Source organism: Drosophila yakuba, chromosome 3L, assembly GCF_016746365.2.
Source record: "Drosophila yakuba strain Tai18E2 chromosome 3L, Prin_Dyak_Tai18E2_2.1, whole genome shotgun sequence".
Taxonomy (NCBI): domain Eukaryota; kingdom Metazoa; phylum Arthropoda; class Insecta; order Diptera; family Drosophilidae; genus Drosophila; species Drosophila yakuba.
The window spans coordinates 3249812-3275040 of record NC_052529.2 but is presented as its reverse complement, the minus strand read 5'-3'; the positions used below and the strand labels follow the sequence as shown (position 1 = coordinate 3275040).

The following is a 25229-nucleotide window of genomic DNA, read 5'->3' as shown; positions in this document are numbered from 1 at the left end:
GCCATTTTCTTGATGCGGCATCCAGCAGGTTTTTTTTTTTGGATGGGGCCGCATAATCGATGGACAATTTAATGCATTGCAGCAGCGGCCATTATTCAAAAATGACTCTATCCCGCTCGCAGGCCATCCCTTTCCCACTCACGGGCTGCAAAACTAATTAAAGTCGCAGCAGCTGCTGCACTTGGGTGTTAACTTGCTTAACGTGCATCAAGTCGCATGCAATTATGAGATGCAAAGGGTTCGCTCCTCCAGTGCATCCCATTCTTGCAACTTGCATCTTGCATCTTGTATCTCGACATCCCGGTGCTTCGGCTTCGATTCGCTGCAAATGCAAATCGCAGTCGTCGCCGGTCTCCGACTACCCAAGTAGCCCTTGTCTCGACGAGATCGAGAGCCTCTGTGTAATTGAACAATTTTCTCCACCGGTCGTCTGCGATCCACACAAAGGACCAGGCCCTCTGGACGGCAGCAATGGCGGTGGATGTCACAGTGGTCCAAACAAGTGAAACTATCAGTTTGTGGTAAGAAATATATGGTAAAGAATGCTAACTGCTATTTGCAGTTTGAAGTTATATATAATCAGAAGTTATAATAATAATATAATGATTTTATTCTGCATAGTTTTAATGTTTGTCTAATAGATTTCCTTAGTTAAAGCGCTGGATTTATGCAGTCTCATAACATTACAAGTCCGAAAGTGTTTCATTTTAAAATGCATTTATTTTTAGTAGTGCTAATATAAAATATAAACTGCATGGTAATAGCAATTTATGACTCAAAACACCAGCATGCAGCCCAGGGTCGCCTTTGGAGTGGAGTGGAGTAAGTTGCTGGACTCGGTGTTTATTTGGGCCCAACCGGCTCTTTCTGGCCAAAAACAACAACAGGAGCCGCCGCACACGACGTCGACAACAACAATGAAAAAACGAAAACAAGGGCCAAGATGGTGCAGGGCAAACAAAGGCGTTGGCCATAACAACTCAATACACAAGGCAGGGACAGAGGATCGGGATCGGGATCGGTTCGGTTTGGATCGCAGGGCGGCACCCAGATGAGATGAGATCCCCAGACTTTAACTGAGGCCAACTCATCCGCTGGCTGGGCTGCTGGGCAATGGCAATTTATGTAAATATCCGTACAGCCTTGATTTCCATGTAAATGCAAAAGGGGCCCTGGGATGCGTGGCAGGTGCGAACTACTTTCAAACTACCGATCGTGGCAATCAGTGGGCAAACAAATAGGAATACGACTACGTATCCATATTTGTTTGGCCTGCCCTACTGTTTGTGCAGTCGGAAATGGCAGCTAATTAGCCGGTTGCCTGTTGCCGGTTGCAGGCTGGAGGTTGGAGGTTCTAATGCGACCGACCGTGCCAACGGTGCGTATGAGTAATGTCACACCCAGTGCCCGAGTGCAAATATTGACAGCGTTTTGCTTTTCGCACCGAGTTCAGTGCGACGAGTCGCGTCGACGAGCGTCAACGACTCTTGAACAAGCCAGTGGATCTGTATCTCCAGAAATATTTGTTTTAATGCCCCTTCTCCTTTTTTTTTTCTTTTTTAACAAAACAAACAAGAAAGTGACTTGCAAATATTGACAGATCGACCGATATGAAGGGTGCAAACTGAAATTCAATGGAAGTCAAGCAAAGCGTCTAGGAAATTAAATATATATGAGCGGGCACTACATATTATATAGTATCAGAATATATATTTACCTTAAACCTTAAACTTCCACTGACGCAAGTGCGGCGAAAAGAGAAAAAACTGTAGCGCCAGCAGTAATCACAAGGCATTTGATAATGACGCGTGCTGTACGCCGCCCCTTCACCACCGCCACGCCCCCTGCCTCGTTCACCGTTTCATTTGCTGTGATAAAAGTGTTTAACATTCATTAAGATTATTAATAAAAGGCCGCGTCAGCCAAACAAGTTTCAAATAATTCACCCCTTTTGTTGGCCTCAATGGTTATTTGTATTTTTCGCAAATATTTCTTTACCCAGATTTTTTGCATAAATGTATTTCTTTTCACGCGACATTCCCCATAAACCAGAACCTTTTGATGTCTAATTTCCCAACTGGTTCTCGCTGCCGCATTTCAATATGTGCCAGACATCCACACATACTCATATATCCTCGATTTTATTTGAGAATCACTTTTGGGGCAGAGTTTTGGCTTGCTTTTGGGTGGAGTTGATGAATTGAATTTATGGGTTTCGCTTGAAGTTGTTAAGTTATCGAATATATGTGGCTTTGGGCTCTTGTATATGAGAACAAATATTTTGTGGTTTTTTATTTGCATAGAAATAACTTGTATTTTGCTGAAGTGAATGAACATAGACGCTAAAGGCTTGGGATTTTTGGCTTACTAACGATGACTTGTGGAAAATCTCGGTTATATGTAGGAACCCCCTTTTAATCTATGTACTGTTTTTTAATCATGCTTTTTCCGATAGAAATCCAACTTCCGCCAAATAAAATGTAGGCCAGTAATGTCTGAATCAACATCGCAAATACTAGGAATATTCCCAAGAAGGCTTTTAAATAATTTTCGAAGCGCCACAGCAACGAGTATTTTATATCCAATGAATATTTATAAAAACCCGACTGAGTTATGTAGTTTTAGGGAGGAAGCATATTCAGCATCTTCGCCTTATAAATATTGTATGGCCGCCCGGGCGGGGAATTAGCATAGATCAGCCTAAGCCCGACTTGGTGCCAGATGTGGGGACAACGTCGCGAGACTTTTCTAATTCCATATTAATTGTTTTGATGGTCCATTCCAGTCCGTTTGACGTCAATGGTATTATAGAAACAAATACAGATGCCGATACCGATACCGAGTACCGAGTACCGAATACCAAATGGCAGCAACAACATCTGTGACAGTCCGATCATCCGAAACTGGTTCGAACTTCACGACTTTTCAACGGTAGCTGGAGGAATGTCGTAGCTATCGTATCTGTCGGATCGATCGGATCTATCGGATTGGTCGATGGAGCCACGAAAGCCGTGACATCGTAAGCACCTGGATAATGTATACATATGGTACTTTCCAGAATCTAAAATCTGAATAGTCGACAACGCAACACACATCTCTGCATCCGCATCTATGGAAATGGCATATGATTTCCAAAGAATCATCACCGAAAACATCCATTGGGCAATATTCTTTTTTGCTTTTTGGGGAAATTTCCATGGCATTTCAAATTTTATTTGTTTGTTTGTTTCGTTGGATCGCTTGTGTTGCTTGTGTTCATTTCGCACAACAAATGAAACGAATTTCGTTTTGCTATTGATAACACGATGCTAAAATACTCTTACTGCAAAACTTTCCTAGTTGTAAAAGTGCTCAAGTCAAAAACAATAACACCATTATCTAAAGCCATTCTAAGTTCTATAGCTCAATGCTCTATCTGTCACATAAATCATAAATAAATAAAGTAGAAAAAGGAGCAATTAAATGCATTACGACATCTTTTATGGCCAATAATTTATAAGATATATATATAAGTATATAATACTTCCAAGTATCAAGCAATATATCAGATGTACTTATCTGTTAATAAATTTAGTAATTTCATTGCGATATCAAATGTTTTAACTTATTTGGAATAAACCTACTATATAGTGATTTATATCTGAATAAAGTTAAAAACCAAAGGCATCGAGAATATTCTTGGGAAAAACCTCCGTATATGTACGTCAAATACTTCATCCTAGCATTCTTCTGAGATTGTAGACTTTCGAAATCACATTCCCAGATTGCCTCTATCGCGATGGGGTAAAAGTGCTCGAGGCAATAAATCAAAGTGCGGCGATTTCCATCTGCGACTCTATCTGGCGGCCAGTTGCGAGTGGAGGACCCCTTCCAGGTCAGAGTATTCGCAGCACTTTCGATGGGCCCCCGTCTTCTTTTTTTGGGGTCTGAATTGGGGGCCTTATCGCCGCCGCGCACGTCGCACGCCGCTCGCAACTTGGAGCCGCTGATTGGTCCCTATAAAAAGCCTCGCTGCTGTTGTGCCAGTTTGTTTTCGCCCGACGGCCCCTTATCGCCCGTCCGTCCGTCTATCATTATCACTATTATTATCAAGCGATGACTGGCCGAGTACGTACACCCATACATACTCACCCATAGCCAAACTCACACCGATGCCCGTACATAAATCACTTATATTATTTCGTTATTGTCACGCGACCTTCAGCGGTATCACGTGTTGCAGGCGATCGCGTCGTGATCGTCGGCCGACTTTCCCCCCGGGTTTCAGTTCAAAGGTGGGGGGCGGGTGGGTTGTGGGTGGTGGGTGTTGGGTGTTGAATCCGTGATAAGGCCCATTTATGGCACACAGCAGTGTGAGTGTGTTGATTGCTTAGCAACGCCCTGCTGATAATGATGACGTTCCATGGAGATGTGCGCTGAAAATCTTCCGTAGCTTTTTGTTCGAGAAAAACGTGACTGGCGCCGATGAAAGAATGAAAGATGGGGCAGCTGGAAAGCTTCCATGAGTGTGGAAAAATTTCGACACTCACAATGCCGCACCGGTGGGGGCACTTGTGAAAAGTCAGCTCTATTAACACCCGTTTCCCAGTTTTCCGACCCCCACCATCAACCATCAACCATCAAGCATTCACCATCGACTGACTTCGTGCCATAAACTGTCCGCACAAATTCTAATTTGTGTCATCGTAAATAGCGTCAAGTTATCAATTAAGCTATTGATTTATGGTTGTCGTAAATCGAAAACAATAACACTCCTGTCCTGGTGTTCCAAGAGTCTGCTTATGATGGTTATGACAGCCCCCTTTTAATAGCGTTTCCACTGCCAAATCGCTGGATAGCACCACGATCGGTGATCAGGGATCGGAGATGGAGAATCGGGAATCGGGGGCACCTTCAATTAAGGCTGCCACACCAAATAACCGGGCGTTACGTGCTCTCACTGCCGGTGCGGTTATCCTTAAAGGGTTTTTAATTAAATTTTACAAGTCCCGCGGACGCAAAAGGCGGCGGTCCTCTTCCCTTTTTAATTGAAATGTGTTAAAATTACTTTGAAAGTGTGAAGTCGCTGCACGTTCGCCGGTCTTCAAGGGGATCTCTCCCCTCCCCCTCCCCCTCCTCTTCCGCTCTGCGTTGTGTTTTTCGCAATTTACGTTGTCAATTTGAACGCCCCAAAATGTACAAGCTTGAATAAACTTACCAACTATGCAGCGCGCTGCCTTAGTTTCCATTAACCATTAAGCATTTTTCTGTTTTTCACTTTTCTGGGCAATTCATTTTGCTGGGTGTGAAGTGGTGTTGATAACTCTGAGGTTCGCTTAACAGTAAATGGCCTGCTTAATTGTTATTGCTTATGACGTCGGTGGCTGGAAGAGGTACCACATATCAGATACAAGGTCTTTGGAATGCTACGTCCAAGGCTCCTGATACCGATTGATGTCACTGTGATGTCATGCCACCTGCAAGATCGATTGAATCCATCATAGGAAGTTCCACTTTTGTGCTATCAACAGAAAAATAGTTGTTCATTGACATTGAAATTTGAAATTAAGGTTGTTGTAGCTGATAAATAGAAATATTCTTTAATTTCCTCAGAACTTATGTCTATCATTTTTACGCCTTATAAACATTGACTTAGTTTGATTCTCATTAAAATCTGATCCAGTACGAGCTGCTAAATATATTACGCCTTTACTTGGTAATTTCTATTTTTAAGTAAATGTATATAAATATATTATTTCGGTTTTAAATAGGTTTATTTATTTTATTTTAATTTGTTTTCCTCATTGCCATTGTCCATTGTCCATTGCACGAAAAAATTCCATTCGGGCAATAAACTCCCATTGACTTTGCTATTTTAGCAAAACGAAAACAACAAATTCGCCACAAATGCGTACGGAGGGCAAGACTCGACAAATAGACTAACAATTTCATGCATAAATAAAATATATGCATAAAAGTAAAGCCGACAGAATAACCCAAATAAAAACCAGCCACAAACGAGAAAAATGATTACGAAAATTTCCCAGAGTAAAACGCGAAATGGAATATGGAATATGGAATGCCGCGACTCCGACCAAATGGAGCAATTTACAAGCGGGGGAAATTCCGCAATTACTTTGATGCCACGCGCAGCCACAAGGCCGGAATTATCATTATCATAGGGAAATGCTGATAGACGATAAACACGGCCATAAAATTGAGCCAACACTATTCGGTAATAGATAAGTGCTCCTTCCACACGGCGCTCGATAAACTTGACCCACTTCTAAGTGTTTCCCAACGCCGATAAGAGCCACAAGACACTCCATGGCCATAAATAATGCAGCCTCATGGGTTTCAAATCGCAGTGGCTTCTGCAGATCCGCATCCCAGATCGCGTGCAGCCAGAGGAACAGATACCGCTGTCGATTCCACAGGTACATGGTACATCATCCACCACGGTGGGCCGTCACTTACGTGCGCTTTCGCTTGGAGCCGCAGCTCATTTCCATATTTCGACCAGCTGCATGGGGATCCTGCCTCCATTCCGGACTCCCGACTCCCGAGTCTGGACCTCGTGTGAGGCGACCGCCAACAGTCACGACCCCACAGGGTCTCAGAAAGTGAGGACCCAAAACTACACGGAGAGAAATCAATAACCGTAGAAAACTTGGCAAGACGGAGGAAGCTTGAATTTTAAATGAATTAAGAAGTAATGGAAATTGTCATGATTTCATAATCCAAGAAAATAGAAAAACACTCTATAATAATAGAAAATATAAAATCGTACTAAGCTTATCAATAATGTTATCCACTGTTCTTAGGGATTGTTATGATCTATGATATCTAATTTAAATATAGAAAATGATGCCATATACCAATTATTTTAAATAATAGATATATGTATATCCGACATCTGTTTTAGATCATTTCTAGATAAAGACAACTTTACTCTTCTTTCCCAGCTCCCAAATTTCTCTCAGTGCACTCCTGCACCCATTCATGTGCCGCATTGTGGCAGTTGCAGTCTGATGCCGCTCACTCAATTACTATAATTTGCCTGCATCCACGGCGAGTGGAGAGTAGAGAGTAGACGTCTCCTGGCTACTGATTGAATTTCAAATTGCTCAATTTTTGGTCGCAGATTTGCGGTTGGCCGGCCTTCCAGCCTTCCAGCCATCGAGCCATTCGACCTCCCAACCATCCAGACCGCCTGAAAACTAAAAAAAACCAGAGGCCCAGTGTTCCAGTTGCAGACTCATCGCCAGCGTCGCCGGCAAAAGCGAAATTATGTTATTCAAGCGATAAACTGTTTGTTCCTGCGGCATCCGCATCCGAATCTGTATCTGTATCCGAATGGAGGACCACCATGTGTGTGGCACCACTCGCCATCGGGATCGAGATTTTGGACGCTCTGCGCCGGGTAATTAAACAGGTCCCGAAAAACAAACAAACTGATTTAGTTATCTTATGAAGAAAAGGGCCAACATATATTATAAAATGCCCTATGTAGGAAAAGTATTACCATTGAGCCAAACGATTCCTACTATTGTTTATTAAAATCTTAAGACTGAAAGTATTTTCTTAAAGGTTTAAAAGTACCTAACTCACGGTCATTAAGTACAGTATTTTGGAAATTGCTTTAGAGTCCACTTGAAGCGCACCCCCTTTTCTCAGCGTAATTTGTTTATGATGATTGAACGATATTTGCTAAATCTAATCACAATCTGAGTTGAGTATCATAAAGTTAACAGGGTAAATTTATACAGCAAAAGTATGATGCAGCTGTTTGACGCACTTAAGCATTTGAAAATTGTTTGTTTTTTTTTGCTTAATGATGATAGCAAAACATTAAAGTGCTCACGTACTCCAGATTAACGGTGAGTAAATTACGAAATTAGTAAATCTTTTGCAAAGGCTTGTTTATAAATAGGCTCACTGTATGATTAGAACTAATTTATATTCATTCTGTTGTTAAAAAAAACGCTGCCGTTGCAGTTCAATAATCGCATGACGCACTCAAAATTTATTTAAGAGCATTCAGGCTTCGGTTCTTCAAAGGGCGCCCTTAATCTCTCCGTGATTCGATTGGGGCGCCGGATGTTATTAATTAATGCCAAAAGGCAGGGTCTGCGATTGTGGCTCTGGGATATCTGGCGGTCGGCGTTATGTGGAATGTATAGTACTTGTTAGAGGCGGCGGCAGCCAAAACTAATCAGCTAACAAGCCGCTCACGCCGCAGCCTCGCAAAAAACCGAAGATCCCACCAGATCCCGACTTTATAAAGTTGTTCGTTACGCATGCGCATCGCTTTTTTGCAGCCAGCTCTTTTCCCTTTTTCCTTTTTTATTTTTTTTTGGTTGATGTTACTGGCATTTTCTTACGTTTTTTTCGTACGTATTTATTGTATTTTTTTTTTTGGTTTTTGGCGACGGCGTCATCTCGTCATCCGCGCGGTTTGTCGGCGGCTTTTGCTTTGAGGCGGTTTTTCCATTCATTTGCATACATTTTGCATTTGCACATGGCAGCCAGACGTGGTCATATCGCCTGGATCCCCGCCAGAAATGTTGCGAAATAACTTTGGACACACGCTCGGGGATCCAGTGCAGGGGTTTTTGGTCGAAGAGGGTTGCTGGAATCCGGAATCCCCGGCCCTTTGAAGCCGAAGTCAAGCTCGTAAATGCCAAACCGCAAGTGCATTTGTAGCGATTTTCACAAGTCGTAGCTAATTTCTGTTGGTTTCTCGCTTGGCTTCGCCCCATTCATTATCATCCGCCGCCGTTGTTTCGGATTCTGCATTTTGGCTGTGGAATATTTCTGCTGTGTGGGAATGACCAACGGCTTGGAATGCCGCAACATTGTTGGGGTTTCGGGTCGAGTATCGATGGTGGTGAGTAAAAACCCATTGGCAATCGTAAAAATTCCAAAGCCAGAGGAGTTCAATAAAAAGAGATTGACTTTGCAACAAGAATCTGATAAACAAAATTCTAATATCGATCTAACAAATAATTAAGAATCGCATAACACTATGCAGATTAATAAAGTTAAGTAAAACAATATGTACATATTAAATACCTGAATAATTGATATTTTGACAGGGCAGACTATTAATGACTCATTAATATTCATCGGTCATACTTCGCGTGAACTTGAGACCTTAGAGCCGAAATAGCCATTGGCCACACGATCTTGGCTGCACAAGCTCACTATTTGTACCGATTTGGGCCATTTGCGGCTTTGGGCCACCAAATTTGTGGCGCGTACGTCCTTCACGCTTGGCTGCCATTTCGGCACTCGTACTCGCCGGCAGTCAAACGTGGCCAAAACCAAAACAACACCCCGGCACTCGGAGCTCGTGTTAAATGCGGTAAGTAAACGAGGCTTACTTGGCTGAGGAATTTTGTTTTTTATTACGGTGTGACTATCATGAGCATGACGCCGAGATGCCATGGGATGGGGTCTGAAACTAGCCACTGGCCAAGAAGGCAACGATCTCAGGGCTTCACACTTTTAAAATGAAATTAATAATTAAGATGGCACGCAAGAGCTTTTTGAAAGAAAATATCATCTTATATGCACTCGAGTATTTACGTTAAGTAAATAGAAATATAACGTAAGGGAACATGTCCAAAAAATTCCTGAAACGAATACATAGCTTCGAAAACTATAGCATACTTTTTGGGGGCTGCTCAACAAAGAAAAGGAACGAATCCGATCTGTTGTAAATTTTACCTAATAGTTTAGTATTATAAAGTTACAAAATTACTACATAAATAACTTAGCTGAACAAGTAAAGAGTAAAGTTAAAAATCTGGAATGAAATTTCAAGATTTCCAGCCATTTATTGCATTTGAATATAATTTTAGGCACAACAAACGAATATAATAATACTCTTAGCTACCTCTTTTCCACACTTACTCAAACTGCACGCTGTTAAATAAATTAGGGCTTACAAATTGCAGAAATTGCCTTGAGTTCTCACCGAAAGAAGCCTCCAAAGGTTGAATGATTGATGATAGAGTGCGCTCTCGTCCGAGTCTTCATGCTACTTAGGCGTGCCAAGCCAGTCAGATCGTGTAGCCGCCGAGATCCATATCATTAGGAACTCCAGCTCTAGCTGCAACTCCATCTCCACCAGATACATCCACTTCCAGATCGAGGGGTCTTACGTAAGCCTTGGCCGGCTGAGTTGAGTTCGCTTTCGGTGCCGAAAGTACAAGTTAAGTACATACATCGTGCCACTATTAACGCTCCACTGACAGCGGCAAAGCACGCATCAGACACATACAAATCGGCAGAATGGAAAATCGACAGCATTATGGTAAGTGTGCGAGCGAGTGAGCGAAATGCTGCACCGTGAAAAACCGGGGGTACACTTCAGAGGGGGGTGCCAATCGGAGTCAGAAGCGGAAAGGCAGCCAGCGTATAGAGGCTGCAAGCGAGGCAGCGATCCGATTTGATGGATATTAAAATGACCGTAAAAAGGAATTAAGGTCTGTCAGACTTGGCGTTCACAGCACTCAGTTGCAATCGAGTGAATATGCCGTGCCGTGGCGGCAAATGGCAAACAAAGGCCCAAAAAAAACTGGAAACAGATGCAAAGTCCGCATCGAGCGGATTTTTACATATTAACCGAACAAATATGCCACCAAAAAGGCACCCGAAAAAAGAAATATGCATTCGCCGAGTCGGCAAACTTGCAAAAGCATCCCGGCGATGCGAAACAAACAAATCACGCGCATGCCACTCGAATTTTGTATTCTTCGGGGTTCTCTGTTAAAAAGAAAGGGCCTTGGATTGGATGATACTGGGGATATGGTCACAAACCGCAGAACTTAATTAGTGTCATGTTGCACTCAAGCTGAAACAAACGGAAATCGGCAGGACGCCAATGTGGGATGCCGAATGCGAAATGCTAAATGCTGATGATAACTTCCACACAATTTGTGCAAGTGCCAGGGATGGCTTGCCATTTTATTAGTAACTAATGAAATACCTATTTATTATATATTTCAATTTACACGCAAAACAGACTTAATGATTATAATAAATCATATATAAATCTTTAAACAGCTTTCAGAAATATATATTTCCAAATACCTAACATAAGTTGATTTCAATTCACACGCAAAACCCACTTAATTACTATAATCATACAATGCCAAATTAGATTAAATTAAATTGCTTTATCATTAAATACTTCAAATCGAATTAATCATCGTACTTTATTATGGATACTGGGAATCCAATTTTATTAATTAATCATTTAATTGCTCAACTGTTTGGAAGACTTGGTAAACCAAGCTCTTTTAATAACAACGAAAGTGATTTTCTTTATGATAATGAAGTTAGCGTACCTTATAATTAAATGCACAATCATATAAATATTAAATAAAATGTATATATTCATTTAAATAAGGGATATAAAGGTCTGAGCATGTAAACCCGTAAAGATTTCTATCTGCAATCTCTTAAGCCCAATGACTCAATCGCTTTAATCCTTGCCAGCCCTGACGATAATTTAGATCTCCTGCACAGCCGCGCGTCGTTTGCTTCGTTATTTTGGCCCTTTTTGTACAGAGATCGTTGGGAACAATGTTGTGTTGGCCGTAGGAATGGAATGGAATGGCCAATTTGACTGATGAGCGACCCACACGGCGATGCGATGTCCGATGATAATGTGTGAGCCGCGATAGCCATCAACTCGCTCGCTCTCGGCCTACGTGTGAAGTCCATCAATCGTGCGCGGTATCCGTATCTGTAAGAGCATCTTTCGCTGTAGATGTATCTTTAAATGCATCTGTATCTGAGTTTGCGTAGCTGTATCTGGCGTGCGACCTGCTCCGCACTTCATTCTCTCCCCTCAGTTACGGCGACCACCTGGGTGGGCATGAGTTTCGCTTTCAGTTCGAATGCACTGGGAAAATAAATACTACATTTAGAAATTAAAAAACAGTTCGAATTTAAAGATTTCCCTCATATTTTTGTTTTCGTTAAATTTTCATCCAGACTGCCTTAAAATTGCCAACAAATGTAGGTAACTTAGTTTCCGGCAGTACCATGTTTATTTGTACCATATTCTATATTTTCCAACCATTTCTTTCAGTGTACAGGTGAAGAACTCACACGACGTTGCGTTGGCATTAATCATAAGAATGGCCGAAGAACCTGGACAACATAACATACATAACCGCATAACATAACCACAGCCCCCAATTAGCCAGCTCCAGGAGGCGATTAGCCCGATCCTAGGACTCTCTGCCTGTGTGTGTGGTCCTTTTTGGGGGTCAGCAGCTGAAATCGGGACTCTTGAGGACGGCACGGATGCCAACATTTTTTTTGTTTTTTTTTGGCGGACTTGGCCAATTTCGGCGAATGCCTGTCTATAATTACTGAGGCATTAAGCCCGTTTCCATGGCTTGGTTTTCGGTTGCGCCTCGCTAGCCGGCCTCCTTTATGCTGGGCTGGCTGCCTTGCCCACGCGTGCGCTACCGAATGGTGGATCACGGGTGGATCACCACCACCACCACCACCACCACCCCCCATTGCTCGGCATCCCTGAACCAAGCCACCCCTCATCCGCAACACCCCCCGCGCGAACCACCCGGCACACACGACTAATTTTCCAATTGGAAAATCATGTGCTTTACATATGAAAAGGCCGCTGCGCGTGTCGCTCGGCCAACCATGTGAGTGAGTCGATGTGAATACACTCGAATGTGCGATACGAGTATTCCACTGAATACCACCGTATACCGCCGTATACCGCCGTGTATGTGCTGTGTATACATTCACGAAAAAACGCAATTATATCGGTCGGTTGCATTTCGATACATTTGGTTGCCTTACGCCGCACACGACTGACCGCGCATGTTTTTTTCGACTGGCGGAGCAGCCGAAAAGGGGCCGCAGGTAGGGCTTATACTATAGATCCAGCGACCAAGCCTCGTTTCAAAACTGAAATTATAGAAAACCAAAAGTGTGACCGCTGCACAAACACAGGCGAAGAACGCGGCACAGAGGTGTGGAAAGATGGGGCGGATTCATTGGGGGGTTCTTAATGGGGACTACGACTAATACAGTAGTCTCCAAGTAGTAAAGTGAAATATACCAAATATACAAAATTGAAAAGCGGAATATTCCAATTAATAATCATTTAGTTATAGTTCTTGATCATCAAAGTTTTAAATATCCCGTTTATTGCTTATTTATTAGAACTACAAATATCTGACTTAATCAGAAGTATTGCATAGTAGTACTACAGTTTTTGAGTCAATTATGAAGGTGTCTAAAAGTATGCCATATAAAATGACCTACATTGTTGCATACTTCTAAGCATTTAGTTAGATACTACCCTGTGTAGATACTGTACAACTGATGGCACTATCATGGCTTGTCATTTAGATCCCTTGGCTCCACCGCCTCTGGCCAGTCATCTATTATGTATATTTTAGGCGGCGCTTTGGACAGCTGAACGTAGCCTCGTCTTGGCTGCGCCCCCCCTTTTGGCCCTGTTACAGTGATTAATTTGCCAAAGGCAAAATACTTACTTTGATAGCAGTGGCGTGCCGCAACGCTGAGTCCATGCCACAAGCTCTGGCACCCCACCACCCCCCCCCAAAGTCTGTCCTTCGCGTTTAAGTGAATTTGTTGCGCATTTGCATTTAGATGACGGAGGCCGCACTTGTTTATGGCCAAAACCAAAAGACTGGTAGAATGTCGTTGGCCACTTTCGATGGTGTTGAGTTAAGAGTGTAAGTATTTCTATAAAAAAGAGTGCGATATCACTATCCTAAGCACTCATATACTATGCCTGTCTTAAATATATTTATTATAATTATTGCAGCCATATTTATGCAACATTCATTTATCGAAGACCAACTTCCTTGATTAACATTAATAATTGTTTGACATTGTATGGATATATAGAACGAAATTCAATTACTCTACTGAGGCTCGCAGGCCGCCAGAAATTCTTGTTCCCTGCCAAAGGACCATAATTATCCAGCTGCAGAGCCAACTTTCTTTTCCATGGCGGATAATACCAACCTTGAAATGTCTAAATTTACCACACCGGACAGTCCCCCATCGCGAATAAAGTATGGGGGGCAGTCCAGAAATACCCTTAACCACATTCATTTTGGTAGCCCCTAAAACGCCGGCGCAACAAATTATTGCGTTTAAAAATAATTTCCTTTAAAAATAAACTTAATGAAACAGCGCGTGATGTGCAATTGACACGAAGAGCCACGGTGTTGGATCCCAGGCTTATGCATCCAATGGATATGTACTGCGGCAATGCAAACAATTTGCCCCACAGATTCCAACGGCTACTGGCTGCACGCACTGAATCCATTCGAACCTGAGCCTCAACCTGAACCTGAAACCGAAACTGGGAAACTGAATCTGGGATCTGGGATCTGGGATGTGGAGTTTGAAGCCCGGGGAATGGGCGAGTAAACCCATAATTATCCATGAGCACAGGCGTCGTGACATGAGAAGAAGTAAAAACGTTTATGGCACGCCAAAAGCTCCAATTTGCCAGGCTGATTTCGCAGCTGCCGCTGGTGGGTCTCCCCTTTTTTTGCAGATCGGTGGGCATTATAATTAATCAAGAGATGTATGCACAGAAATCAAAAATAATCATCAATGCCTTTGTGTGATGCGATGAGAAAGTGTTGCAGTTGTTGAAAGCGATTGCCCACAGCCAATTCCCCGTGCTGACGGCCAACTCCGGGCGTCAAGTGTCCGCCATTATCACCATCATCACCATCATCATCATCATCATAATCGTCAGCAGCATCAGCAGCATTCGCAGCATCGTGATAGCCCAAACAACAAGGCGCAACAATTTGGCATTACATGGAAATTGCACTCAATATTAGCTGAAAGGGAACCCAAAGCAAACCCAACCCAAGCCAACCATCCAACCCATTCCATCCGCACTAAGCCGGCAAACCGAACCCGAATCCAAAGATGGGCTGGTCCTCTTGTCTCGCACCATTTAATTAGATGCCGCGTCAACAAGGTGCTAAATGGGCTGCCATTATGCTGCTGCCACAACTTGGGCCGCGTGGGCTGGGCGGATGCACCACACAGCGAGAAAATATTTAATAAATCACTTAAAAGCTTAAAGTTCGCATACAAATTGATGCCACATGGATAGATGGACAAATGAATGATTGTATAATGGATATAATCACTTGAAACAAAAATCAATTATTATTTTTATTTAAGAATCATATATGTACCATTATGTTTGGAACCTATATCATGGTTAGCCATATATGAACTGTGGCCAACTGGCATTATCTAACCAACTTCTGCTAACACATTTTCTCTCAGTTTAATGATGCCGCTCCTGTTACCGAAAAAATGAAAGCTTGCTGGGCTGTGCTGCAACCAGCTGTCGGAGGAGCTGCCCCACCCGGGGGCATGCGTTGCTCTCCTTGTTCGATGTGCTCACCTCGTTGACTCGGCCTCCTGTCCACTTGTCCACCGGTCCACCTGTCCACCAGTCCAGTTGTCCGGCAGTGCTGATTATGCAGAGGTGATAATTGCAGTGTCCGGCGCGTCAAGATTTATTTTTTGAGCTTTAACGATGTGTTAAAATAAATTGCATATGTGCACGGCGAGCGACCGCTTCGCACTCACTTTCCTCACTTTTCCATTCTGGCCGCCCGTGAAAACCCACAAAACGTCGCGCCTGTGTACATAAAAATTTAATGGGCGCCTGCTGCATCTGCCGAGATACATATACCCATACCCATATAGGTAGGTGTGCCCTATAGACCTTGCCCACCCCACTTTATATCCGTAATTGCGAGCGGGCTTATTAAAACATCGGGGTGTGACGGAAGGGGGAGGCGTGTGCCCGCCCATAAATCGCATAAAGACTTTCTAAAAATCGCAGATTTATTGCCCAGTCAAGTTCAACTTAATATATTTAGTTTTTTTTTCTCTTATTTCTTGGTCAACTAACGGTTGGGGATGCGATCGTAATTCAATATTTTTGGCCCCCCCGTCTAACCTCAAAAATGTCTGTCTGCCTTCCAGCGAATTTTGCTTCACCTCTGGCCCAAAAAAAAAATGAAAAAAGATTTCTGAATTTCTGGTAATTGGATCTGTTCGAGGATATCGTATGTATTTTTTCGACTTGCCTGTTGCGTTTTCCAGCCTAATCAGTCGTGAATAATTCGCAGCTACTGTGTACGCCCCGGCATTCGGATCGAGGATCAGAGGGGCACTCCTTCCGCTTGGCTAAAGCGTGTCTGCAACATATGGTTCCCTTCGCCTCCAACTCTGCCTCCAACTCCTACTCTGACTCCAACTCCGACTCCTTGAAGCCCGTCTGCAGCTGTAAAAAGTCTGGCTCTGGCTGCACTTTGCATTTCTCGAACACTTTTTGCGCCGCCTGCTCTTTTTTTCGGGTGTAGCACGTGCTCCAATGCACATGACACCGAATCAGAATCTGATTTTAGGGATCGAGGGGTCTAGACAGGAAGTGAAGAAGTCTGCTGAAAGCTAAACTAACATGTGACACGATAATCTTATCCAAAAGTAAGTAGCAGTAGTAATACTAGAAGAAAGTAAAGCCACATTATATTATCAAACGTAAATGACTCGTAAATGAGTTATCGCACTCTGCTCATTCACAATAATTCTGTGAAACCCATCGCTTCATATATGTATGTATGATGTATGTATGAAAGAAAAACCCCAAGAGGAAGTGGGGAATATACAGTGTTTAGCCCGAACCCAGTCACAATCCCCAGATTAGGCGAGCCCATTGAGCACTCAAAATGCGCGAACCCGCCTTTGTCTTAATCGCACTTTTCCCCGAAATTCACAGCTTTGTCCATCATCAATCCGCCGCGAGTGGCCACCAACGAAGCTGGCCAGTTAACCACTTCCAGCATCGATGGCAGCTGCCAGGCGAGGATCTGAAGATCTGAGGATCAGGATGAGGATCGATCGATCGCGAGCAGGGACATCCGCTCAGCTCACTTCCCCAAGAAATTCGGCAAATCTTAAAGGCATAAAAGCTACCGATTCTTAGAAATCAGCCAGCCTAGAAACTCTATCTAGTCAGCGGAGTCGAGGGCAGGCCAGCTCATTGATTTTCGAGGCGGCTTTTTGATCTCGGTCCGTTCGATGGATGGATTGATTTTGATGGACTCGATGGGCTGGCTGGCCCGAGCTCGTCGTCGACAGCTGTTTCAGCTGGATCGCCTCGCCAAAGGTCTCAAATCGCGAAAAAGGTTTGAAAGCTTGCGCATGCGCCAAACATTTGCTCAGCGATCTAACAATAATTCTCGTTGCTGGGACAGTTGGCCAAAAGTATGGCTTTTTGCCTGGAACTGGATGCCAACTGCTAGTGGGGATCTAAAAAGCAGCACAAGCTCCACCAGCTGGCTAAACCCCTTTCATGAATTTCCGTCTTTGATAGTCAAATAAAATACAGCTGTTGAAACAAAGGGAAGAAAATTTTGGCAGCAGCTAAACCATTGTTTTTCAAATAATATGCTTTTTTAAATAATGTGTAAGTGGGTTCCACTAAGTAAAGATGAGACTGTTGGCATTTCTGTAACAATTAAAAATAAATTGTTATTTCATAGAACTATTATTATTGTTATTCCAAGCCACGGTAAAATTTTATTTTGATTTATTTTGAATTTTTTAGCGTATTTATTAATAAAGAGCAAAATAAGTTTCAAAATAAGTAAACGTTGTGATAATTCTACATGATTTCTACGCAACATTTTACATGCTTTAAAAGTGGCGCCACTCCAAAACTGTGTTTGGAAATTGAACTAAAAATGTAAACATATCGCTAGGTATCGATAGTCAATACACATAAACTCAGTTTGAATTCTGGCGGTATTTCCTAAAAGTGAATAAAACCTTTTCCTCCATTCTAATTTTTAAAGATAACACTTCCGCAAAGACTAACTTATCTGTTACGCCTTTAGTGATCCCACAATCAGTATCTGCGTAAAAAAATAAATAACACATTTGGGTTTCTTTTTTAATCGGTTTATAGATGACTTTATCACATATCTACCGAAAAATTAATGCTAAAAGTATAAAAATTTCCACAATAACCTAAAATTAGACGGGAAAATGGGCAGAAGGCAAAGGATTGGAGAAGAGGATATTTAACAATGCACGGATTTATACACTAACAGCGGTATATATAGGCATAGCATATATACGACATTGATGGCTTTAAGCGGTAGAATAAATATCAATCTGTTGTTTTGTGTTCCGCATTCTTTCCTTCAGGAATCCAGTTTTTCTCAGTCTGAGAGCTTTGTGTACCCAATTCACAGCAACCGAGAAAGCCAATCGGTGAGGGTATTTAGTTCAGTATCCTTGGCGGAGGCCTCTGCGAACTGGATATTCTGTGCGATGTGTGAGAATTCGAAGTCCCGTCCAGGCTTGCCCAATGTGATGGGTTTGCTGCCATCCTCATCGCCCACGGATTGCAGTTTGCGGCTTCTGGTATCGCGCACTGTGTTGAGTTCCGATTCCAATAGGCTTTTAATGACCTGGGCGCTCTTGGCGGTGGTTTGATCCTGCTTGTTGCAAAGGACTAGCACAGAGCAGGGTTGTGTGGCACTGTCTGACAAGATGGTGTACAGAAAACTGGAAAAGCGACGAGATTAGCATGGGAACTGGGTTGAACAGCAATTGAAAACTCACTCTGCCACATCACGGATATCCTTGTGGGCAGTAACCGAGTCTACCACAAAAACAATGCCCTTGGCACGATGTTTATATAGCTCCAAGCATTTGTCGCGCACCCTGTAATGTCCGGGTATATCCACTAGCCTGGCAGACGCGCTGCCCGCCTGGTAATCTCCGACGTTCTCCTTGATGGAAGTAAAAGTGGCCGGGAATTTGCCATGGATCAGCTGCATGAATATGGCACTCTTGCCGGATTCACTAAGACCAGTTAGCAGAAAGTCCTTGCGGCCAGCCGAGCGCCTTCGCAGGATCACAAAGATGGCTAAAAGAGAAAATGCGTGAATGTGATTTCAGACATCAGGTGAGACTCCCGGGGACAAAAGGCCAACTCCACGTGGCGTACTCACCCACTGCAATGAAGCCCAGCAGAAGGGCCACTAGTATGGGGCCCGTGTCGATCTCGCCCAGCTTGATCTGCTTTCGCTCTCGGGCATTTTCATTTAGTTTGTCCATTGCGGCTAACAAAACACCAAACAAATTGGATAGGGAAAATGACACGCACTCATCTAGAGCGAACACTGTGCAACACTATGTTTACGAGCAGTGCTGGAAAACACTCCCAGACCAAGGCGCGTGATTTAAAGTGAATCTTGTGTGAAAATACATTTATTTGATGTGTTTACATAAAATTGGGCCTTTACATTTAAGGGTTAATGCGTGATGAAGCTTAGCAAACCAACAAAGTACATAGTTTCAAGCGCTTTTTAAGAGCTAAATGAAATGGAGGGATTGAATCACGCCCCACGATTTTTCACCAATCCGTAAATGAGGCGAAATGTCAGGTTGCAGGAGAATGCCCAGGCGGGCACAGAGATGGCATTGGCCACGCCAGTAGGAAAACTGAGGAGACCAGTGAACGGAGCCAAGCTGATCGCTTCATCGATGATCATGACGGGCGTTCCTCGATTCCGGATGCTGATAAACACGGTTATTGCGGACAGCAGCACCTTGGATCCGTAGAACATGGCCGTATCGATGCTCATCCGCATAAAGTTCTCCATTCCCCGGGCGGATTTCAGTTTCGCCTCCGCCTCTGACACTTTGCGCTCGGCGCGCATGATTTTGATGGTCCTCGCGTACTCTCCGGAATGCTCTGCATTGCTCACCACCTCCACTTGCTCCCGGGCGGCGTCCAATTCTGTCTGCAACTGCCGGACTTCCGCGGAGTTCCTTACGCCCCACAATCGCGACACTTTGAGCTGCGGGTCAGGGTAAGTTTGAGCACGGGGTTTTTCTCATGCGGCTGGTACTCACGTAGTTCTTTATGAAATCTGGCAGGATTGTATTCAGCAAGCTGAGCAGGGCAATGAGCACAAACAGCGTCATGCTTTTATGTCAGTTCTTGGTCAAAATCGTGAAAATTTGCAATAGTCTGTCATAAATCGTGTTACTAATGAAAAACAAAATAGTATGGCAGTGCTGGATAACAACCTACAGAAAGTCAGCTGATTGGATTTGGTCAGCGTTGTAAAAGAGGGGTCGATTTTCCAAAATATGAAAAATATTTCCACAAAGAATTATTGAAATGCAAAATATGCTTAAGTTATGAGCAAGCACTGCAACACAAGTCAGTCAAGAGTTTATCCTATTGTGTGCCATAAATAATAAGACTTAAAATGTAGCTTGAGTAAAACCCTGTAACTATAAATGTTTCAACTTTTGCTACTCCCATGTAACTGTGCTTACACTAAGTTGGCAGCGCCGGCCCTTTAGTGTTGAATAATTTCCACAGCTCTCAGCTGAGCCGGCAAAACAAAAACACATCTGCTCGAAGTTTCTTGAATATTCGACGGGGTTGGATTTTCAGGGAGTTTCCAATGAGCCAGCGCGATAATGGAAGATAGAAATGAAGAGGTGAGATCTTGAGCTGTGAAAATTTAATAAATAACACCTCTACTTCGATAGATTGAACCGTGCAGGAGTATTGGGCCACACGAGCTGGACGTGGTGAAAAGCCAGGCGGTGATTAAGTTGTCTCCCGTACCAGTGCCCGCCCACTTCAAGCGGCTGGAGTGCAACACCAACTTGAATCTTCCGCCTCTAAACTGGCTAACCACGTCGCACAGCAGCCATGGACTGCATCAGGCCCTTTATCAAAGTGCCGGATTCGCCAGTTTTCGACTGGGCCAGATGTTTCCGGACTGCGTGGGAGAGGTGGATGTGGTCAGCGACGCGGAGAACATCAAGCAGCTGCTTAAGTTGCCTTACAGTGCGCAGAGTGCCATTAGCATGGTTGTGCACAAGGTGGGCAACACACTGCTCTTGGATGAGTTCGACATCCAGAAGTATCTGCTGCGAAAGGCGGACGACGATTGGAAGTGGCTAAGATCCTTCATTCTGGAGCACGTCCTGACCTATGGGGATACACAGCATAACTACTGCCTGAAGGAGCGGTCCCGCGAAGCGTTGCAAACAAAGAATTTACTGTCCAAGTTCCTTTATCACAGCCTGAAGCAAACTGGTGATGAGCTGGACTACGATGTGGCTACTACACCCACACAATTAACCAGCCGCAAACAGGGATTGCCCATCACGGGACCAGTTCTTCCAGAACCGAAGATAGAGGAGAACGTGCCAGATCCGAAGTCCAGCCATGCCTTTAATAGAAACGTAGTCTGGACATTTGAGGATATACGCATGCTTATCGGCACGGATATGCCCATATTTGGAGGACCCAACAGGCCGTGCATCAGCTTGCGTTTGAGGGATGCCGCTCAGCCCATAAATGTGCTAACCGGAATCGATTACTGGTTGGACAATCTTATGTGCAATGTGCCAGAGGTGGTGATGTGTTATCATCTGGATGGCATTGTCCAAAAGTACGAGATCATCAAGACTGAGGACCTGCCGTATCTGGAGAACTCGCAATTTTCGCCTCAAGTGGTTCGCAACGTTGCGCAGAACATTCTGGCCTTTCTTAAGGCCAATGCCACCAAGGCGGGTCACACCTATTGGCTCTTCAAGGGGCGCAACGACGACGTAGTCAAATTGTACGATCTAACTACTTTATGCCAAAGTCAGGCATCTGAAAAGTCGGAGAAAGATCCGCCCCAGCAGCAGGTTAATCCCTTCACCGTCCCGGTGGGAATGCTGCTTTATTCAGTAGCTCGGAACATGAAGAACACACTGCCGCACATAAGTCCCAAGGCAGCGGGCAACATACGTGCATTGCTGGATAACTGCATCAAGCTCCTGCCCAAGGAACAGTACCCACAAATCGTGAGCTCCTCCCACTACATACTCTCGGATCTACATGTGCCGGCGGGCATCGATCCAAAGGCGCCCAAGTTCGAGGAAGTTGATTCAGATGATCAATCGTTGTATGATGACGATGAAGAGGAGGACGAGGAGGACTATGAAGACGACCTACTAGACTACCCAAGTGAGAAGAGCTACCAAAGTAGCGAGCAGGGCGGTGGCAGAGCTAACGTCGCTGTGCGTCATATTTGTGATGCCCTAAGAGACTTTAAATCTCATGCCAAGAAGTCCAAGCCTGCTCCTCTAATAGCTACCACTGCTGAGCGGTGTAGCTTCTCTTTGGAGCACATTAGTGCTGGACTATCCTGCCTGCAGTATTTCAATGGAAGTCAAGAGGAAAAACTCAAGGAGTCGGAGACAAATGCTAAGCAAGAGGAAAAGCGTCGCATTCTACACGAGGAGCAAAATCCGAACATGGCAAAGCCTTGTAGCGCCATTCCTCTACCATATGAGCAGCTTAAAGTGAGCCAGCAGCCGGCACCAGTTGTGAAGAAACTAAACTCCAGGGCGAAACGCAGCAAGTCCAAGGAACTTGCCACGACTGCCAAGTCCAAATCCGTCAATGCCAGCAATCGGCAGATGAGTGCCAAGTTTAACACACAGCATTTCGGCTCCTGGAACGTCCACTTAAAGCTTCTGCTGTTGGAGAAGGCCTGCCTAACATTCGCCACCTTGGCCGAGCACTACTACGAATCTCGCCGGTACGGATCTACGTTGCGATCCATTGAGCTGGCCTGTCGTTGCCAACAGGTGCTTAACAAGTATATGGCCAATGTGGTTTCGCAGTACAGTTGCTTGCTAGGCCGGGCAGGTGACTGCTTTTTCCAGATGTCGAAAAACTGGGAGAGCATTGAGGAGTATGTGCAGCAGTTTCAGGAACGAGATGCCTCAATGGACGTCATTGGAGAAGAGTTGGCGCAGGAACTGGAAAGCGAAGAAGACGAGCTGCCCTCCTTGGCACCTTCTAACAACGTAGAGCAAGTGATGCTGCACAGCTGCAAGTGCTACGAGCAAGCATTGGAGCATGCTCAGAAAGCGGAAAGCAATGAACTGCTTCGGCGACTAGGAAACGTGCGGAACGAGCTAGGTCTTAAGTACATGTACTGGGCTCAAGGTGCGTAGCAGAACTATTTAAAATATACACAAACTGATACAAATTATATATTCCAGAGGAGTACAGTGAGCTAATGAAGAAGAAGGAGTCCACAAAGGGCGCTGGAACTGAGCAAGCAGATGACAGTCCAACTGCAGATCCTTCCGAGCCGTTGTATGTCAAGCTAACAGTCAACTCTTATGATTGCCTACGTCGAGGCGTAGAAGCCTTCACTGCCGTAGAAGATAATGTCAATTTGGCTTTTCTATATTGCAATATTGGTCGATTTATGCGCCTGCGCGCCCATCTTACTATGCCCAATGAAAGGTAGTGTATTATACATTACTCATTTTGTTTTTAACTCATGCTGTATCATCTTCATTTAGCGCTATTACCTTAGATAGCCAAAAAGCCTTTTATAACGAGGCATTCAGCTATTATGAAAAGGCCAAGGATTGTCTGGATACTCGTAAAGCAAACCCCGAACTATGGGACCTCGTCCATTGGGAATTATCCACTGCCACATTTACGTTAGCCAAACAACTTCAGGACCATAGTGCAGCAGACAAATCCAGCCTCGTTGACGCCTCTAAAGAAGTGCTGGAATTGCTACAGAAATCATTGCGACTTTGCGATGTCGAACACGCTGGAGCGCGCCAAGTACTATACAGTTTCCGATCAGGCTTAATACACAAAAGGTAGGTCCAGGACTTCGACTTGCAATATTGTTAAATGGGAAATAAAATATTGTTGACTTCCAGGATTGCTTCCTTCCACTACTCGCAGCTGCGTTCTCATGGCTGTTGTGATTTCTCTCAGCTGCCGAAACCTACTCTACAACTCTGTAAATACCACTACGAGAAGGCCACACAAATACTTGAGAGCCTTAAGGAGGTGGGAGACCTGTTGGTGGTGCAGCTAGAACGGATTTCCCTACATGAATTTCTGGCCGAACGTGAGTATATCATTTTTAAGTTTACCCGGAGTTAAGAAATACATTGTTTCCATTTTTCGGCAGTTTCCACCCACACCGCACAGAAGATTAAGCAAATGCAAGCGGCGTTGGAAATTTGTTTACAGTGTCAGCTCATATTTGCCCACGTCATCGATACTAACAGTGGCCAAGTGGCCGATGACGAGTTTGCCGGCCATTTGACGCTCTTTGAGAGCCGCCTGCAGAATGCGCTGAAGACACTTACGAAGCTCACGCTGGCCGGCAAGGATCCCAAGCAGTTGTCAAAGCTGTACAAGCGCATGTATATGGAAACCTTGACTGGGAAACATGGCCTAGGGGCCCAGCAATCGTCGACAGCTTGCTTAAAGCATTTGCACATGCTGCTCGCCCGGCTACGGGCCATGTGCGAAACACAGCTGGCCCCGCGACCAGCCGTACGTGTCTTCTGATAGGTTTTACCCCAGAACCCACAACAGTTCGAATTGTATGCATTGCTCGTCGCTTGTTTATTGATGTCTCATCTCAGCCCCGCCGCCCGCAGCCGCAATTATCGTCGCTCTCCAAATGATCTGTTCCCATCTGTAAAGCAGCAAGCACAAGCAGCACCGCCAACTGTAGGACCTGCAGATCGAAATCACCATTAATGTACCCATCCCGATGAAACCATAATCATCTCATCTCACCTTGCAACGCAGACTACTCATTTTGCAAACGTTTGGAGCCAGTTTTCTGATCTGATCATCGGCAGCTCGGCTCTTATAAAGTCTGAGGGCCCTGGCCCAAACGTGTCGTTTATCTAGATTAGCCTCCGCTGAATATCTTGTTCAACAAGCTAGCTATATCGGACTTGTGATGGATGTTCAGATCCGTCAATCTTGGCTTGAGGTTTTAGCCGACTTACTTTTGCATTACATTGCGAATACTGTTACTATTTAATATTTATCGTGTCGTTTGCTAGTTCCAGTTCCCAGTCTTACAATAATATTTTTACTTAATTCCTAAGCGCAAAGCAACTAGTTTAAATCCCAATAAAGCAATCTGGCAGAGAAACTGCATACGGAGAAAGATGGTTTTCACCCGTTCTCTGGCTACTGGCTGCTGGGACCCTGAGCCTGGCCAACATCTAAATAATTTATTATTCATTATTAAACGTTTGCGCCCGCCTATGAGCCATTCACAATTTGTGTAGCGCCA

General features: G+C 44.2%; 3 protein-coding genes across 3 annotated transcripts; 1 reads left to right on the top strand and 2 right to left on the bottom strand.

Moving 5' to 3' along the window:
* Window positions 1–17999: 17999 nt before the first annotated feature.
* On the bottom strand, window positions 18000–19265 carry LOC6532673 (signal recognition particle receptor subunit beta). Its single transcript, XM_002093381.4, has 3 exons — window positions 19077–19265; window positions 18685–18991; window positions 18000–18627 (listed from the first exon to the last, which is right to left on the bottom strand). Exons 1-3 carry the CDS (start codon window positions 19180–19182, stop codon window positions 18306–18308), a joined length of 735 nt encoding a protein of 244 aa, XP_002093417.1. The 5' UTR covers window positions 19183–19265; the 3' UTR covers window positions 18000–18305.
* Window positions 19266–19319: 54 nt separating this feature from the next.
* On the bottom strand, window positions 19320–20151 carry LOC6532672 (guided entry of tail-anchored proteins factor 1). Its single transcript, XM_002093380.3, has 2 exons — window positions 19984–20151; window positions 19320–19928 (listed from the first exon to the last, which is right to left on the bottom strand). Exons 1-2 carry the CDS (start codon window positions 20053–20055, stop codon window positions 19464–19466), a joined length of 537 nt encoding a protein of 178 aa, XP_002093416.1. The 5' UTR covers window positions 20056–20151; the 3' UTR covers window positions 19320–19463.
* A 236-nt stretch (window positions 20152–20387) lies between these two features.
* On the top strand, window positions 20388–25100 carry LOC6532670 (erythroid differentiation-related factor 1). Its single transcript, XM_002093378.4, has 6 exons — window positions 20388–20583; window positions 20635–23101; window positions 23158–23407; window positions 23467–23778; window positions 23842–24035; window positions 24099–25100. Exons 1-6 carry the CDS (start codon window positions 20563–20565, stop codon window positions 24482–24484), a joined length of 3630 nt encoding a protein of 1209 aa, XP_002093414.2. The 5' UTR covers window positions 20388–20562; the 3' UTR covers window positions 24485–25100.
* The last annotated feature ends 129 nt before the right edge of the window (window positions 25101–25229 follow it).

What these genes read in the sequence shown, in the direction of transcription:
- LOC6532672 (XM_002093380.3), bottom strand. Translation starts at nt 20,055, where the DNA reads ATGACGCTGTTTGTGCTCATTGCCCTGCTCAGCTTGCTGAATACAATC. An exon ending in CAGATTTCATAAAGAACTAC is followed by an intron (nt 19,929 to 19,983) that starts GTGAGTACCAGC and finishes CCTGACCCGCAG; the next exon opens with CTCAAAGTGTCGCGATTGTG.
- LOC6532673 (XM_002093381.4), bottom strand. Translation starts at nt 19,182, where the DNA reads ATGGACAAACTAAATGAAAATGCCCGAGAGCGAAAGCAGATCAAGCTG. An exon ending in GCTGGGCTTCATTGCAGTGG is followed by an intron (nt 18,992 to 19,076) that starts GTGAGTACGCCA and finishes TTTCTCTTTTAG; the next exon opens with CCATCTTTGTGATCCTGCGA. An exon ending in GATATCCGTGATGTGGCAGA is followed by an intron (nt 18,628 to 18,684) that starts GTGAGTTTTCAA and finishes TCGCTTTTCCAG; the next exon opens with TTTTCTGTACACCATCTTGT.
- LOC6532670 (XM_002093378.4), top strand. Translation starts at nt 20,563, where the DNA reads ATGGAAGATAGAAATGAAGAG. An exon ending in TCAGGCTTAATACACAAAAG is followed by an intron (nt 23,779 to 23,841) that starts GTAGGTCCAGGA and finishes GTTGACTTCCAG; the next exon opens with GATTGCTTCCTTCCACTACT. An exon ending in ACATGAATTTCTGGCCGAAC is followed by an intron (nt 24,036 to 24,098) that starts GTGAGTATATCA and finishes ATTTTTCGGCAG; the next exon opens with TTTCCACCCACACCGCACAG.